At 37.7% G+C, this 18,452-nt stretch overlaps 1 protein-coding gene across 1 annotated transcript in view; it reads right to left on the bottom strand.

Annotated features, from left to right (window-relative positions):
- Positions 1-18,452, bottom strand: part of LOC147079738 (titin-like) — a 97,887-nt gene that overhangs the window by 23,735 nt on the left and 55,700 nt on the right. The window contains exons 23-24 of the mRNA XM_085943076.1: positions 7,988-18,382; positions 319-7,896 (exon numbers count right to left, since the gene is read on the bottom strand). Of these exons, the coding sequence (XP_085799202.1) occupies positions 319-7,896; positions 7,988-18,382 (17,973 nt within the window). The remainder of the gene's footprint in view (positions 1-318; positions 7,897-7,987; positions 18,383-18,452) is intronic.

Below are 18,452 nucleotides of genomic sequence, written 5' to 3'. Positions count from 1 at the left end.
TTTTAAGAGTTTTTAAATTTTAATCATTGTGGTTTCTATATAAATTATGGTGCTGCATCGTTTCATACAGATTATAATTATAATATAGTAAAAAAAAATTGCAATTATTTTCAATTGGATCTGTTTCCAACATGACATTGAAGGAATACAATTTTTTCAAAGATAGGTAGGTACATCATTATAAAGTATACAACTTTTACTCCTGACTTTTGACATTATTTAAACAACAATGTGTATCACCTAAGATTTTTTATTACCTACTAGATTGGATAATAATATAATTGATATATTTGGAAAGAAATGAAACAAATAAATAACCTTGTGCAAATGTTGGTTTTATAGCTGGTCTCTTCTTAGAAAGAGTTAGATGATCTTCTTCAAATGTCTCAGTCGGTCTTCGAGTAGGTTTAAAACCTAACATTATTTCTTCTTCAACTTCATTTACCTGGTAACTCGTTTTCTTTTTCGTAGGCCTCATTATCATTTGAATATTCTCTTCAGATTCTGCTTCACTTAGTATTATCTCATCAACAAGATCGTCAGATTCAATTTCTTTGGTGAGTCTTATGTGAGCTTCTCCTGCTTCTTCAGAGAATGTGGGTTGTGTTTGATTTTTGACCCTGATTCTACTGGTCAATGATAGGTCTTCTTCTGAATATGTTTCTCGTTGTTGTTTAATATCAAACGATATGTCATCTTCATCATTGATATTGTATGTTTTTTTAGCATTTAATTTTATATTAAAGCTATCAGGAGTGTCATCAGGAATTTGAATCAGCACATCATCTTCTTCTTGATTAACTGTCTTTGGTTTGGGCTTTTTCAATTTTATTGCTTTAGAAACTTCTTCAGTACTTTCTTTCGCCTTCCTTTTAATTTTTACTGTATCCTCTTCCAACTCTTCTATTACAGGTTTAGGTCCTGTACTTGATTTACGATTTATCTCATAATTTGAAATTTCTTCCACATTGTCTTCTACATTGTCTTCTAATTCTGGATATATTTTTATCGAAGTTTCTTCAGATTCCTCTGTAAATGTTGGTTGCTTTTGTGATTTGAGCTTCACTTTACTTGACATTGAGATTTCCTCTTCGGCATATGAATCCAAATGAATTTTAAACTCTTGCTCTACATCTTCTTTTGTTTTAGTCATTTTTGGTCTAAAAGTAACTGATTCCGGTTCTGTAATTTCTACAACATTTGGTATAGAAGATTTTCTTACAGGTCGTAGTTTTTTAATTGTTATTTCTTCTTCATGCTCTTCAGATACCTTTGATTTCTTTCGAATTCTTGGTATTTTAATGTCAGCGAATTCTGTCTCTTCTTCTTCAGTTTTCATTTTTAATATATAATTCTCAGAGCTTTCGTCTACTTGAGGCTTTTTCTTAATAGAAAATTCTGCTGGCTTGTCATCTTCAGGAATTGTATCCTCTTCAACTGGAACTGGTTTGACTTCTTCTACCGGTTCCACAGGCTTGATTTCTTCAACAGTAGGTTCGGGTTTTTTGGTCTTTTTAACTTTCTTAGGTTTTTCAGGCTCGGGTTCTTTCACCTCTTCCGTTTCAACTTCATATTTAATGACCAATGTTTCGCTCTCTTCTTCTTTTACTGGTTCTTTTGATGGAATAATTGTTACTTTAGCACTTGTTTCTTCTTCTTCTTTAAGTATTGCCTTAACAGTCACTGATTCTTCAATACTTTCTTTTCGCTTGGGTTTTTTGGGCAATTTTATACTAACGGGAGCCGGTTCTTCTTCCGATTTTTCAGGAATATTGTCGTCTTCAATTGGTTTGACTTCTTCCAATGGCTCAACAGACTTGGTTTCTTCGACAGTGGGTTCTGGTTTTTTGGTCTTTTTAACTTTCTTTGGTTTTTCAGGCTCGGGTTCTTTCACCTCTTCAACTTCATATTTAATGACCAAAGTATCGCTTTCTTCTTCCTTTACTGGTTCTTTTGTAGGAGTCACTGTTATCTCAGCACTTGTCTCTTCTTCTTTAGGCAGAGGCTTAACAGTCACTGATTCTTCAATACTTTCTTTTCGCTTGGGTTTTTTGTGTAATTTTATACTAACTGGCGCCGGTTCTTCTTCCAGTTTTTCAGGAATATTGTCCTCTTCAATTGGTTTGACTTCTTCCACTGGCTCAACAAGCTTGGTTTCTTCGACAGTAGGTTCTGGTGTTTTGGTCTTTTTAATTTTCTTTGGTTTTTCAGGCTCGGGTTCTTTCACCTCTTCAACTTCATATTTAATGACCAATGTTTCGCTTTCTTCTTCTTTTACTGGTTCTTTTGTAGGAGTCACTGTTATCTCAGCACTTACATCTTCTTCTTCTTTAAGTATTGTTTTAACAGTCACCGATTCTTCAATACTTTCCTTTCGCTTGGATTTTTTAGTCAATTTTATACTAACTGGAGCCGGTTCTTCTTCCGATTTTTCAGGAATGTTGTCCTCTTCAATTGGTTTGACTTCTTCCAATGGCTCAACAGGCTTGATTTCTTCAACAGTGGGTTCTGGTTTTTTGGTCTTTTTAGCTTTCTTTGGTTTTTCAGGCTCGGTTTCTTTCACCTCTTCAACTTCATATTTAATGACCAAAGTTTCGCTTTCTTCTTCCTTTACTGGTTCTTTTGTAGGAGTCACTGTTATCTCAGCACTTGTATCTTCTTCTTCTTTAAGTATTTTTTTAACAGTCACCAATTCTTCAATACTTTCCTTTCGCTTGGATTTTTTAGACAATTTTATACTAACTGGAGCTGGTTCTTCTTCCGATTTTTCAGGAATAGTGTCCTCTTCAATTGGTTTGACTTCTTCAACTGGCTCAATAGGCTTGGGTTCATCAACGGTGGGTTCTGGTTTTTTGGTCTTTTTAACTTTCTTTGGTTTTTCAGGCTCGGGTTCTTTCTCCTCTTCCTCTTCAACTTCATATTTAATGACCAATGTTTCGCTATCTTCTTCCTTTACTGGTTCTTTTGTAGGAGTCACTGTTATCTCAGCACTTGTCTCTTCTTCTTCTTTAAGTATTGTTTTAACAGTCACAGCTTCTTCAATACTTTCTTTTCGCTTGGGTTTTTTGTGTAATTTTATACTAACTGGAGCCGGTTCTTCTTCAAGTTTTTCAGGAATATTGTCCACTTTAATTTGTTTGACTTCTTCAACTGGCTCAACAGGCTTGGTTTCATCAACAGTGGGTTCTGGTTTTTTGGTCTTTTTAACTTTCTTTGGTTTTTCAGGCTCGGGCTCTTTCACCTCTTCTTTTTCAACTTCTTGTTTAATAACCAATGTTTCAATTTCTTCTTCCTTTACTGGTTCTTTTGCAGGAGTAACTGTGACAGCAGCACTTGGCTCTTCTTCTTTGGGCACAGGCTTAACAGATACAGGTTCATCAATACTTTCCTTTCGCTTTGGTTTTTTAGGTAATTTTACACTAACTGGAGACGGTTCTTCTTGTGGTTTTTCAGGAATAGTGTCCTCTTCAATTGGTTTGACTTCTTCCACTGGCTCAGCAGGCTTGATTTCTTCAATAGTGGGTTCTGGTTTTTTGGTCTTTTTGACCTTCTTTGGTTTTTCAATTTCTTTCACATCTTCTGGTACAAATTTAATTGAGTCATCGATTTCTTCTTCAGTTCGCGTTATGGTTTCTGGGATGAACAATATGTTAGCTGTTACTTTTGGTGACTCTTCCTGTTCAATTTTTTGTTTTGGTATTGGTTTGAGATTGACTTCTTCAGAAACCAGCTCAGTTTCTGGAATTTTCCCCTTACCTAACTTAAAGCTGAAACTACTATCGTCTACATCTTCTATTAAAGGCTCTTTTGGCTCTTTCGGTTTTTCATCTTCATTCTGATTTTTAGAAATAATATCATCATAACCGAAGCTGGGTTTTTCCAAAACTACTTTCTGTAGATCAGGGATTTTTACTTCAACATATTTTTTAGTTTGTATTTTTGCGGCTTCCTTAGCGTTCCTTGATAATATTCCAGCATCACGTATGGACCCCATATAATTTATTATCGGTTTCAATTCTTGTGGTGGCCAATCAGATATGAAGATAATATGACTTTTAAGTAGTACTTTAGGGAGTTCTCTTGTTTTAATTTCTTTTTTAACTGGAACCACCGCCTTTTTAAGTTTAATTTGTGCAAATAATGGAATTTCAGATGTTTCAACAATTTGAAGTTTACTAGCCTTTATTTCTCTTCTTATTATCTTTATTGGCACTAATTTTGTCAAACCTTTTTTGGAAACATCTTTAACTTTTTTAGGTTTGTCTGAGGTATTAGGAACTTCTGGTTGTTTTGGCTTAATCTTAGAGCTTTCAGACGTTGTATCACTTACGATTTCTTCGGTTTCAGATACTACAACTTCGTCTGTTTTTTCTGTAGGTTTTCTCTTTTTAATCTTCGGAGCAGGTGTTATCGAAGCTTTGTGAGTCTCCACCTTTTCCACTTCAATATTTGGTTCTGCCTCATCTTTGACAAAGTCAAATTCACTAAGGCTTTCTAACGTTTTGTCGAATGTAGTGGGTATTGCTTCGTGTGTAGTAATACTTTCTGAAATAACTTTAGTATCTGGCTTTGGCGTATCCAATATCTCGATAGACTCATATTTTAATTCCTCTGACTGTTTTATTCCATGAGTTTTCGGTAATTTATCTTGCTTTACATCGATTGTATCTGAAACTTCAATTTTATTTACATACGTTTCTTGTATTAATACCACTGGCTCTTGTTCCAATGGCTTTGCAGTGCTAATTAACTCATCTGTAATCATTTTAGCATTAATTTCACTACTTATCAAGTGTTCATTTTCGACATGTGTGCATGGAAGTGGACTCTGTTTTTCTGTAGGCAAAGAGTAATCCTGTAAAAGTGACTTAATTTCTGTAGTTATTTCATGAATTATTGTACCGTCTGTAATGGGATACGTTTTACTTGGAGTATGAGATGTATCTGGTAAATCTTCAGTGCTCTCAATAATAAATGGTTTTATGTGCGATATGGAATCGGAAGTTGTTTCTAAGGTGGCCGTTATCTGTTTTTCAGTTACTGGTTTGGGTTTGAATTCAGTCAAGCTTTCTTCTGGAATAGAATCTTCTTGTACTGGTTGTTTTAATGGTAAGTCTTTTTTGATGTTTTTAGGTTTGGATTTATCTTTAGGAGTCTTTGCAGGTTCTTGTGGAGTAATTACATCGGTATCATATGACTCAACTACAATTGTCGTTGAAGGTTCTTCACCATCTTTTTCTACGGTTGTTATTTCGGTTATTTCTTGTTTTTCACCAATTTTTTGTTTAATTACACGCTTTTTAACCTTTTCCTTTGATTGTTCCTTATTATCTTCGGTTGGGGTATCTTTCTTCTCTTCAGGAATTTCAGGATATTCAGTAACACTTTGTTCTGTAATATCTATGTCTTTTTCATCAATTATTAAGTCGGTTATATCTTGTTTTTCACCAGTTTTTTGCTTAATAACACGCTTTTTAATCTTTTCTTTTGGTTGTTCCTTTTTATCTTCGATCGGTGTATCCTTTCTTTCTTCGGGAATTTCAGGATACTCTATGACTTTCTCTTCTGTAATAGCTATATCTTCAATAGAAGATGAGACAGATAATACTTTTTCAGGTTGAACATCATTATCTGGGAGAACTTCAGTGTTCTCATCTGGTGTGTCTTTAATTTCCGACTCTTCAGGATATTTTTCTTTAGGCTTTTTGATTTTCTTTTTTGGTTTTTCTTTTATATCTATAGTTTTAGGAGCAATTGGAGCAGAATCACTTGTTGGAATGGTAGGCACAGTACCTTTGAATGCATCAATATTTTCACTCTCATCTGTAGGAATGCTTTTAGTAAATGGTTTGAGTTTAATTTCCTCTGGTTCATCAACATCTTTCGGACGTTCAGGTATTCTGAATTTTATCGATTCATCATCAACCGGTAAAGGTTCTTTTGGTTTTCCTTTTTTCAAAATAGTTTGAATAGTTTCTGGTTCTACTTTCTTCCTATCAAGCCTTTTGTATTTATCTGATTCATCGTCGCTCTCAGGTTTAGGCTTAATTTCATCATCAGGTTTTTCATATTTCAGAAGAGTTGTATCGTCTTGTGGTGTTTCAAATGGCTCCAATTTATCTAGATTAGGAGATTTTTTATCCTTTTTCTTTTTTATTGGTTTGGCGTCATCTTCAGGAATTTTCTTAGGTTCCTTTTCAATAATTTCAGGCTCTGGTTCGCTTTCCTTAATAGTTTTTCTAAGAATAACTTTTTCTGGTTCGGGTTGTTCATCTTTAATTTCTCCTTTGCCAATGATAATCTTTTTGGGTTCAGTTGGTTCCTTCTGAGGTATTTCTTTTTGTTCCTTGTTTAATGGCTCTATTGGTTGAGGTAAAATGTTGGTTTTTATTATTTCTTCTAATGTGAATTCGGGTGTTTCTAATACTGTTGCTTCAAGTTCTGGTATTATCTTAGGCTTATATTTTTTGGTTTTGATTTTCATAGCTTCTTTTGCATTCCTAGAGAGTATGCCTGCATCACGGACTGATCCTAAATATGAAATAACTGATGTCAATTCTTGGGGAGGCCAGTCTAAAATGAATCGTATTCTACTTTTAAGCATAAATTTCGGAACTATCGATGCTTTTTGTTCCGGCTTAGGAGTCTTTACGGTTTTGGTTAATTTTTTAAGAGCAAAGAGAGGAATTTCTGTGGAGTCTAAAATTTGAACTTTATTTGCAAGTTGTTGTTTATGTTCTATTTTGCTTGGCACGAGTTTCATCTTTTTAATAGTCTTCTCATCAGCAGGTTCTTTTTTAACGGGTTTATCAACCTTATCATCAATTTTGTCTGGTTTTATTAACTTTTTCTTATGCGTTTTCTTAGTATCATCAGGTTTTTGTTCCCTGGGAATATCTTCAGCATATTCATCTATTGGTATATCTTCAATTTCTGGAGTGAACTCATCTGGAATATTAATTTTATCTTCTCTAGGAATCGTTTTTTTCTTAATAATTTTCTTTTTAAGAGGTTTTGGTTTACTTTCATCTATATCTTTATTTTCAGATAATAATTCTTCAATTACATCATCATGATTATTAGTTTCCTCCGGAACATCATCTATTTCCAAAGTATGTACATGTTGTTCTGGAACTTCGTCTATATCTTTACCATCTTTCTTTTTGTTTTTCCCTTTTTTGGGAGTTTTAGAAAGCACATCTTTTTGCGTTTCTAATGGAGAAGTTTCTTCAGGTTTCATGTCAACTTCTTCTTGTGTAACACTATCAGGCTCACCAATTTTATCAGGAGTCGGTGAGTCTTCTTTTAATTTGTCCTCAGGTTTTTTTATTGTGCGTTTTTTAACCTTTTTAGGTTTTTCAAATGCTGATGGTAAATTATCAGGTTGTTCCTGGTTTTCGGTTTCTAATTCAATTTCTTCGATTCCAATCGAATGCTCATGTATTTTTTCAGGAATGAAGTTATTGTCTTCATCTTGGAATTGGACAGTCGCTTTTTCATCCATTTGAGTAACACTGTCTGTAGTGTTAGGTTCACATTCTTCAATACTTACATCGTATGGAGATTGTGATGCAATTTTAGGCTTAGCATCTTGCGTGTCATCATCCCACATTTCTTCTATGACTATGTCACCAGTATCATCTTCTTGTGGGGATACAGTTTTTGTGGTTTTGGATTTTTTCTTTCTGATTATTGTTCGCTTTGTAGTGACCTTCTTAGCTTCTACGCTATCTGAAGAACGTTCAAATTTAGTGACAATTTCCTCAATTTTTTCATTATCCGATGACTGCGGGGAAACAAAATCTTCAGTGATAGATTTAGCATTAGGTAAAATTTTATCTGTGGGTGATTGGGGTTGGTCGTCAGATATGTAAGGTAGTTCTTCTTGTGGTTTGTCTGAAATACGTCAATATAAATTAACAGATAATACTAAAAAATATGATAATATATCAAAATAGAAACAAAAATTTAATAATATGTATGTTACCTTGAGTTGTGTGAATTTCAGTTTGTGTTTCTTCCAGTATAATTGGCTTATGAATAGGCTGTTCAGTGTTTATTTGTTCGGGAGTACCCTTGCTCTTACTAGGGCGTTTTGCTTTATGTTTTTGTGGTAATTGAGTATTTTCTAAAGGTTGTTGTTCTATATATGGTTTTTCAGATTCAAATACTTTGGTATCGACAACTTGAACAGTTACAGTCGTAACAGGAAGTTCACCGTCTTCTTCTTGTGTGATTATTTCAGTGATTTCTTGTTGAGGACCAAGATCTTTTTTAATGACTCGTTTTTTGGTTTTTAGTTGTTTAACAGTTCCTTGACTTGACTTAGTCTCAGTTATGATGACAACCTCTGGCACTTCTTCAACTGGATGAGCAGTTGTCACTTCTTCATCCACTGGCTCATAAGGTTCGGCCATCTCGTCAACCACGTTTTCTGTGACGACAACACTGGTAACAGGTTTTTTCTCGCCTTCCTGTGTTGTGGTTATTTCCGTGATTTCCTCTTTCGGCCCTACCTTTTTCTTTAGAATGCGTTTTGTTACAACCCTTTTCTTTGGCCCATCTTTAGTGATGATTTCGCTGACCGTTACTTCTTCGGGCATCTCTTTAACTATTGTTGCATTATCAAAGTTTACTTCTGGTAAGCGAGGAGCCTCTTCTAACTCTTCGACTTCGTCATCATCCGGGGTCCTGAATGTAACCGTGGTTACTGGTTCATTGTTACCCTCTTGAGTGGATGTGATTTCGGTGATGTGCTCCTGTCCGTCAATAATCTTTTTAATTTGACGCTTCTTAATCGTCTTTTTGTGTGTTTTTCCTTTTTTATCTTTGATAACAAAGGTTTCTGTTATTTCAGGAAGCTCTTCGATATCAAGCGGCTCTTCCACTATAGCTTCTTCGAATAGTGGCACATCATCTACCTCCTCAACTGTGACCGTGGTAACGGGTTTTTTATCGTCCTCAACCACCGTTGTAATTTCAGTAATTTCGCCCTTTTTGTCACCTGTCTTCTTAACAATACGTCGCTTTATAGTCTTCTTTGTGATTGTACCAGTTTCTGTCGGCACAGTTTCTTCGACTATTTCTTCGGGGTATTCTTTGACCTCTTCAACAGGTGTGGGAACTGAGTCTTCCGGCTCATCCTGATCACCAACAGAGGGTTTTGAAGTCTTTTTCGTAATTTTCTTCTTGATGATCTTCGTCTTCTTAATGATTTCAGTAGTTTCAGGTGTTACTTCTTCGGGTTCTTCACGATCATCTTTGACCTCTTCTTCTGGTTTTTCAACCAGTTGTTCAGGTTGGTCCTCTTCTTCAGGCTTAGTAGATTTCTTCCTGATGATTTTCTTTTTAATGATTTTCTTTGTCTTGTGAATTTCTGTGGTGTCTGGACCGTCCACTTCAGGTTCAGGTTCCACAACCTCTTCCGGTTCATCGACAGGCTCTTCAAGAGGTTCTTCTGGTTTTTCAGCTCTTTCAATAACGGTCTTCTTTTTCTTGATGATCGTTTTCTTAGTGATTTTCTTAGTTTTATGGTCTTCCGCGATTTCAGGAAGAAGCTCTTCAGGCTCACTTTCAATGACAACGGATTCTTCAGTTTCGACGGTTGCGTCTTCCGGTTTATCACCTTCGACTACAGTAGTTTTCTTTTTGATGATTTTCTTCTTGATAATTTTTGTTCTCTTGGTTATTTTCGTGGTGTCAGGTGTGCGTTCTTCCGGCTCACTTTCTACAATTTCATCGACAATCGGCCGAGATTCAAATACTTCGGTATCGACCACTTGAACTGTAACAGTCGTAACGGGAAGTTCACCCTCTTCTTCTTGCGTTATTATCTCTGTGATTTCTTGTTGAGGGCCGAGATCCTTTTTAATAATGCGCTTTTTAGTTTTTAGTTTTTTGACTGTTCCTTGTTTTGTTGTAGTCTCGGTTATGATGACAACCTCTGGAACTTCTTCAACTGGATGAGCAGTTGTCACTTCTTCATCGTCAGGCTCATAAGGTTCGGCCTTCTCATCAATCACGTTTTCTGTGACGACAACACTGGTAACAGGTTTTTTCTCGCCTTCCTGTGTTGTAGTGATTTCCGTAATTTCCTCTTTGGGTCCAACCTTTTTCTTTAGAATGCGCTTTGTAACAACCTTTTTCTTGGGTCCATCTTTGGTAATGACTTCGCTGACGGTGACTTCTTCGGGCATTTCTTTGACGACTGCTGCATTATCAAAGCTTACCTCAGGTAAGCGAGGAACCTCTTCGAGCTCTTCGAGAACGTCATCGTCGTGAGTTTTAAACGTAACCGTTGTAACTGGTTCGTCGTTGCCCTCTTGAACGGATGTGATTTCTGTAATGTGTTCCTGTCCATTTACGATTTTCTTAATTTGACGCTTTTTAACAGTCTTCTTGTGCGTTTTCCCCTTTTTATCTTTGGTGACAAAGGTTTCTTTTATTTCTGGAAGTTCTTCAATTTCAAGAGGCTCTTCAACGATAGTTTCCTCCAACTCTGGCATATCTTCTACTTTTTCAACTTTGACTGTGGTAACAGGCTTTTGATCGTCTTCTACCACTGTCGTTATTTCAGTAATTTCGCCCTTTTTGTTACCCATCTTTTTAATGATACGACGTTTGATAGTCTTTTTGGTGATCGTACCAGTTTTTGTCGGCACAGTTTCCTCAAATATTTCTTCAGGGTATTCTTTGATCTCTTCGAAAGGCGTGGGAACGAATTCTTCAGGCTCTTCTTCAATAACTTTATCTTCGGGGGTTCGGAACGTAACCGTAGTTACTGGTTCATTATTGCCCTCTTGAGTGGATGTGATTTCGGTGATGTGCTCCTGTCCGTCGATAATCTTTTTAATTTGACGCTTCTTAACCGTCTTTTTGTGTGTTTTTCCTTTTTTATCTTTGATAACAAAGGTTTCGGTTATTTCAGGAAGCTCTTCGATATCAAGCGGCTCTTCCACTATAGCTTCTTCAAATAGTGGCACATCATCTACCTCCTCAACTGTGACCGTGGTAACGGGTTTTTTATCGTCCTCAACCACTGTTGTAATTTCAGTTATTTCGCCCTTATTGTCACCTGTCTTCTTAACGATACGTCGCTTTATAGTCTTCTTTGTGATTGTACCAGTTTCTGTCGGCACAGTTTCTTCGACTATTTCTTCGGGGTATTCTTTGACCTCTTCAACAGGTGTGGGAACTGAGTCTTCCGGCTCATCCTGATCACCAACAGAGGGTTTTGAAGTCTTTTTCGTAATTTTCTTCTTGATGATCTTCGTCTTTTTAATGATTTCAGTAGTTTCAGGTGTTACTTCTTCGGGTTCTTCACGATCATCTTTGACCTCTTCTTCTGGTTTTTCAACCAGTTGTTCAGGTTTGTCCTCTTCTTCAGGCTTAGTAGATTTCTTCCTGATGATTTTCTTTTTAATGATTTTCTTTGTCTTGTGAATTTCTGTGGTGTCTGGACCGTCCACTTCAGGTTCATGTTCCACAACCTCTTCCGGTTCATCGACAGGCTCTTCAAGAGCTTCTTCTGGTTTTTCAGCTCTTTCAATAACGGTCTTCTTTTTCTTAATGATCGTTTTCTTAGTTATTTTCTTAGTTCTATGGTCTTCCGTGATTTCAGGAAGCTCTTCAGGTTCACTTTCAATGACAACGGATTCTTCAGTTTCGACGGTTGCGTCTTCCGGCTTATCACCTTCGACGACAGTAGTTTTCTTTTTGATGATTTTCTTCTTGATAATCTTTGTTCTCTTGGTTATTTCCGTAGTGTCAGGTGCGCGTTCTTCCGGCTCACTTTCAACCATTTCGTCGACAATCGGCCGAGATTCAAATACTTCTGTATCGACCATTTGAACTGTAACAGTCGTAACGGGAAGTTCACCCTCTTCTTCTTGCGTTATTATCTCTGTGATTTCTTGTTGAGGGCCGAGATCCTTTTTAATAATGCGCTTTTTAGTTTTTAGTTTTTTGACTGTTCCTTGTTTTGTTGTAGTCTCGGTTATGATGACAACCTCTGGAACTTCTTCAACTGGATGAGCAGTTGTCACTTCTTCATCGTCAGGCTCATAAGGTTCGGCCTTCTCATCAATCACGTTTTCTGTGACGACAACACTGGTAACAGGTTTTTTCTCGCCTTCCTGTGTTGTAGTGATTTCCGTAATTTCCTCTTTGGGTCCAACCTTTTTCTTTAGTATGCGCTTTGTAACAACCTTTTTCTTGGGTCCATCTTTGGTAATGACTTCGCTGACGGTGACTTCTTCGGGCATTTCTTTGACGACCGCTGCATTATCAAAGCTTACTTCAGGTAAGCGAGGAACCTCTTCGAGCTCATCGAGTACCTCATCGTCGTGAGTTTTGAACGTAACCGTTGTAACTGGTTCGTCAGTGCCCTCTTGGACGGATGTGATTTCCGTGATGTGTTCCTGTCCATTTACGATTTTCTTAATTTGACGCTTTTTAACCGTCTTCTTGTGCGTTTTCCCCTTTTTATCTTTGGTGACAAAGGTTTCTTTTATTTCTGGAAGTTCTTCAATTTCAAGAGGCTCTTCAACGATAGTTTCCTCCAACTCTGGCATATCTTCTACTTTTTCAACTTTGACTGTGGTAACAGGCTTTTGATCGTCTTCTACCACTGTCGTTATTTCAGTAATTTCGCCCTTTTTGTTACCCATCTTTTTAATGATACGACGTTTGATAGTCTTTTTGGTGATCGTACCAGTTTTTGTCGGCACAGTTTCCTCAAATATTTCTTCAGGGTATTCTTTGATCTCTTCGAAAGGCGTGGGAACGAATTCCTCAGGCTTTTCTTCAAGAACTTCATCTTCAGGGGTTCGGAACGTAACCGTGGTTACTGGTTCATTGTTACCCTCTTGAGTGGATGTGATTTCGGTGATGTGCTCCTGTCCGTCAATAATCTTTTTAATTTGACGCTTCTTAATCGTCTTTTTGTGTGTTTTTCCTTTTTTATCTTTGATAACAAAGGTTTCTGTTATTTCAGGAAGCTCTTCGATATCAAGTGGCTCTTCCACTATAGCTTCTTCGAATAGTGGCACATCATCTACCTCCTCAACTGTGACCGTGGTAACGGGTTTTTTATCGTCCTCAACCACTGTTGTAATTTCAGTTATTTCGCCCTTTTTGTCACCTGTCTTCTTAACGATACGTCGCTTTATAGTCTTCTTTGTGATTGTACCAGTTTCTGTCGGCACAGTTTCTTCGACTATTTCTTCGGGGTATTCTTTGACCTCTTCAACAGGTGTGGGAACTGAGTCTTCCGGCTCATCCTGATCACCAACAGAGGGTTTTGAAGTCTTTTTCGTAATTTTCTTCTTGATGATCTTCGTCTTCTTAATGATTTCAGTAGTTTCAGGTGTTACTTCTTCGGGTTCTTCACGATCATCTTTGACCTCTTCTTCTGGTTTTTCAACCAGTTGTTCAGGTTGGTCCTCTTCTTCAGGCTTAGTAGATTTCTTCCTGATGATTTTCTTTTTAATGATTTTCTTTGTCTTGTGAATTTCTGTGGTGTCTGGACCGTCCACTTCAGGTTCAGGTTCCACAACCTCTTCCGGTTCATCGACAGGCTCTTCAAGAGGTTCTTCTGGTTTTTCAGCTCTTTCAATAACGGTCTTCTTTTTCTTGATGATCGTTTTCTTAGTGATTTTCTTAGTTTTATGGTCTTCCGCGATTTCAGGAAGAAGCTCTTCAGGCTCACTTTCAATGACAACGGATTCTTCAATTTCGAAGGTTGCGTCTTCCGGTTTATCACCTTCGACTACAGTAGTTTTCTTTTTGATGATTTTCTTCTTGATAATTTTTGTTCTCTTGGTTATTTTCGTGGCGTCAGGTGTGCGTTCTTCCGGCTCACTTTCTACAATTTCATCGACAATCGGCCGAGATTCAAATACTTCGGTATCGACCACTTGAACTGTAACAGTCGTAACGGGAAGTTCACCCTCTTCTTCTTGCGTTATTATCTCTGTGATTTCTTGTTGAGGGCCGAGATCCTTTTTAATAATGCGCTTTTTAGTTTTTAGTTTTTTGACTGTTCCTTGTTTTGTTGTAGTCTCGGTTATGATGACAACCTCTGGAACTTCTTCAACTGGATGAGCAGTTGTCACTTCTTCATCGTCAGGCTCATAAGGTTCGGCCTTCTCATCAATCACGTTTTCTGTGACGACAACACTGGTAACAGGTTTTTTCTCGCCTTCCTGTGTTGTAGTAATTTCCGTGATTTCCTCTTTCGGTCCAACCTTTTTCTTTAGAATGCGCTTTGTAACAACCTTTTTCTTGGGTCCATCTTTGGTAATGACTTCGCTGACGGTGACTTCTTCGGGCATTTCTTTGACGACCGCTGCATTATCAAAGCTTACCTCAGGTAAGCGAGGAACCTCTTCGAGCTCTTCGAGAACGTCATCGTCGTGAGTTTTGAACGTAACCGTTGTAACTGGTTCGTCGGTGCCCTCTTGAACGGATGTGATTTCTGTGATGTGTTCCTGTCCATTTACGATTTTCTTAATTTGACGCTTTTTAACCGTCTTCTTGTGCGTTTTCCCCTTTTTATCTTTGGTGACAAAGGTTTCTTTTATTTCTGGAAGTTCTTCAATTTCAAGAGGCTCTTCAACGATAGTTTCCTCCAACTCTGGCATATCTTCTACTTTTTCAACTTTGACTGTGGTAACAGGCTTTTGATCGTCTTCTACCACTGTCGTTATTTCAGTAATTTCGCCCTTTTTGTTACCCATCTTTTTAATGATACGACGTTTGATAGTCTTTTTGGTGATCGTACCAGTTTTTGTCGGCACAGTTTCCTCAAATATTTCTTCAGGGTATTCTTTGATCTCTTCGAAAGGCGTGGGAACGAATTCCTCGGGATTTTCTTCAAGAACTTCATCTTCAGGGGTTCGGAACGTAACCGTGGTTACTGGTTCATTGTTACCCTCTTGAGTGGATGTGATTTCGGTGATGTGCTCCTTTCCGTCGATAATCTTTTTAATTTGACGCTTCTTAACCGTCTTTTTGTGTGTTTTTCCTTTTTTATCTTTGATAACAAAGGTTTCAGTTATTTCAGGAAGCTCTTCGATATCAAGCGGCTCTTCCACTATAGATTCTTCGAACTGTGGCACATTCTCTACTTCCTCAACTGTGACCGTGGTAACGGGTTTTTTATCGTCCTCAACCACTGTTGTAATTTCAGTAATTTCGCCCTTTTTGTCACCTGTCTTCTTAACGATACGTCGCTTTATAGTCTTCTTTGTGATTGTACCAGTTTCTGTCGGCACAGTTTCTTCGACTATTTCTTCGGGGTATTCTTTGACCTCTTCAACAGGTGTGGGAACTGAGTCTTCCGGCTCATCCTGATCACCAACAGAGGGTTTTGAAGTCTTTTTCGTAATTTTCTTCTTGATGATCTTCGTCTTTTTAATGATTTCAGTAGTTTCAGGTGTTACTTCTTCGGGTTCTTCACGATCATCTTTGACCTCTTCTTCTGGTTTTTCAACCAGTTGTTCAGGTTGGTCCTCTTCTTCAGGCTTAGTAGATTTCTTCCTGATGATTTTCTTTTTAATGATTTTCTTTGTCTTGTGAATTTCTGTGGTGTCTGGACCGTCCACTTCAGGTTCAGGTTCCACAACCTCTTCCGGTTCATCGACAGGCTCTTCAAGAGGTTCTTCTAATTTTTCACCTCTTTCAATAACGGTCTTCTTTTTCTTGATGATCGTTTTTTTAGTGATTTTCTTAGTTTTATGGTCTTCCGCGATTTCAGGAAGAATCTCTTCAGGTTCACTTTCAATGAAAACGGATTCTTCGGTTTCGACGGTTGCGTCTTCCGGCTTATCACCTTCGACTACAGTAGTTTTCTTTTTGATGATTTTCTTCTTGATAATCTTTGTTCGCTTTGTTATTTCCGTAGTGTCCGGTGCGCGTTCTTCCGGCTCACTTTCAACAATTTCGTCGACAATCGGCCGAGATTCAAATACTTCGGTATCGACCACTTGAACCGTAACAGTCGTAACGGGAAGTTCACCTTCTTCTTCTTGCGTTATTATCTCTGTGATTTCTTGTTGAGGACCGAGATCCTTTTTAATAATGCGCTTTTTAGTTTTTAGTTTTTTGACTGTTCCTTGTTTTGTCGTAGTCTCGGTTATGATGACAACCTCTGGAACTTCTTCAACTGGATGAGCAGTTATCACTTCTTCATCCTCTGGCTCATAAGGTTCGGCCTTCTCATCAACCACGTTTTCTGTGACGACAACACTGGTAACAGGTTTTTTCTCGCCTTCCTGTGTTGTAGTAATTTCCGTGATTTCCTCTTTCGGTCCAACCTTTTTCTTTAGAATGCGCTTTGTAACAACCTTTTTCTTTGGTCCATCTTTGGTAATGACTTCGCTGACGGTGACTTCTTCGGGCATTTCTTTGACGACCGCTGCATTATCAAAGCTTACTTCAGGTAAGCGAGGAACCTCTTCGAGCTCATCGAGAACCTCATCGTCGTGAGTTTTGAACGTAACCGTTGTAACTGGTTCGTCGGTTCCCTCTTGAACGGATGTGATTTCCGTGATGTGTTCCTGTCCATTTACGATTTTCTTAATTTGACGCTTTTTAACCGTCTTCTTGTGCGTTTTCCCCTTTTTATCTTTGGTGACAAAGGTTTCTTTTATTTCTGGAAGTTCTTCAATTTCGAGTGGCTCTTCAACGATAGTTTCCTCCAACTCTGGCATATCTTCTACTTTTTCAACTTTGACTGTGGTAACAGGCTTTTGATCGTCTTCTACCACTGTCGTTATTTCAGTAATTTCACCCTTTTTGTTACCCATCTTTTTAATGATACGACGTTTGATAGTCTTTTTGGTGATCGTACCAGTTTTTGTCGGCACAGTTTCCTCAAATATTTCTTCAGGGTATTCTTTGATCTCTTCAAAAGGCGTTGGAATGGATTCCTCCGGCTCATCTTGGTCGTCAGCTGAGGGTTTTGAAATCCTTTTGGTAATTTTCTTTTTGATGATTTTCGTCTTTCTAGTGATTTCAGTAGTTTCCGGCGTTACTTCTTCGGGTTCTTCTCGATCATCTTTGACCTCTTCTGGTTTTTCAACCAGTTCTTCAGTCTGGTCTTCGTCTTCAGGCTTAGTAGATTTCTTCCTGATGATTTTCTTTTTAATGATTTTCTTTGTCTTGTGAATTTCTGTGGTTTCTGGAACGTCCACTTCAGGTTCAGGTTCCACAACCTCTTCCGGTTCATCGACAGGCTCTTCAAGAGGTTCTTCTAATTTTTCACCTCTTTCAATAACGGTCTTCTTTTTCTTGATGATCGTTTTCTTAGTGATTTTCTTAGTTTTATGGTTTTCCGCGATTTCAGGAAGAAGCTCTTCAGGTTCACTTTCAATGACAACAGATTCTTCAGTATCGACAGTTGCGTCATCCGGCTTATCACCTTCAACTACAGTAGTCTTCTTTTTGATGATTTTCTTTTTGATAATCTTTGTTCTCTTGGTTATTTCCGTGGTGTCAGGTGCGCGTTCTTCTTGCTCACTTTCAACAATTTCGTCGACAATCGGCCGAGACTCAAATACTTCGGTATCAACAACTTGAACAGTGACAGTCGTAACAGGAAGTTCACCTTCTTCTTCTTCTGTTATTATTTCTGTTATTTCTTGTTGAGGACCGAGATCCTTTTTAATGATGCGTTTTTTAGTTTTTAGTTTTTTGACTGTCCCTTGTTTCGTCTTAGTCTCGGTTATAGTGACAACCTCTGGTATTTCTTCAACCGGATGTGCTGTGAAAAGTTCTTTTTTATCTGGCTTGTAAGGTTCAACTGTTTCGTCAACCACATTTTCTGTGGTCACAACACTAGTAACAGGCGCTTTGTCGTCTTCTTGAGTTGTTGTAATTTCGGTTACCTCCTCTTTGGTTCCTTCCCTTTTCTTTAAAATACGTTTTTTAACTACTTTTTTCTTTGGCCCATCTTTGGTGATGACTTCGCTGACCGTGATTTCTTCGGGCATTTCTTCGACTACCATCGCATTATCGAAGCTTACTTCGGGTAAACGCGGTACTTCTTCCTGATCTTCAAGAACTTTATCATCGGGTGTCTTAATCGTAATCGTTGTAACTGGTTCGTCGGTGCCCTCTTGTACGGATGTGATTTCTGTTATTTGCTCTTGTCCATTTATAACCTTTTTAATTTGACGTCTTTTGATTGTTTTTTTATGCTGTTTACCTCGTTTGTCTTTTGTTACAATCGTTTCAGTTATTTCTGGTTGATCATCGGCATCGTGAATGTCTACAGGAGTTATTCTTACTTTTTCTATTCTTGTATCAAAAACTTCTTGTGGTTCCAGTGTAGGTGATTTACGTGTGCGTAATGTGGTAATTTTACTGTCATCGTAATCGTCTGAAATAATAAATGATACATCAGTAATGCAATTTTTAATGTTAAACGATATTCCGGGATGTCAATCATA

The sequence above is a fragment of the Rhyacophila brunnea genome, unplaced genomic scaffold, assembly GCF_057557595.1.
Source record: "Rhyacophila brunnea isolate RB1 unplaced genomic scaffold, BYU_Rbru_1.0 scaffold_1, whole genome shotgun sequence".
Lineage (NCBI taxonomy): Eukaryota > Metazoa > Arthropoda > Insecta > Trichoptera > Rhyacophilidae > Rhyacophila > Rhyacophila brunnea.
Note: the sequence above shows the minus strand (reverse complement) of the source record. Positions and strands in the feature narration are given on the sequence as shown.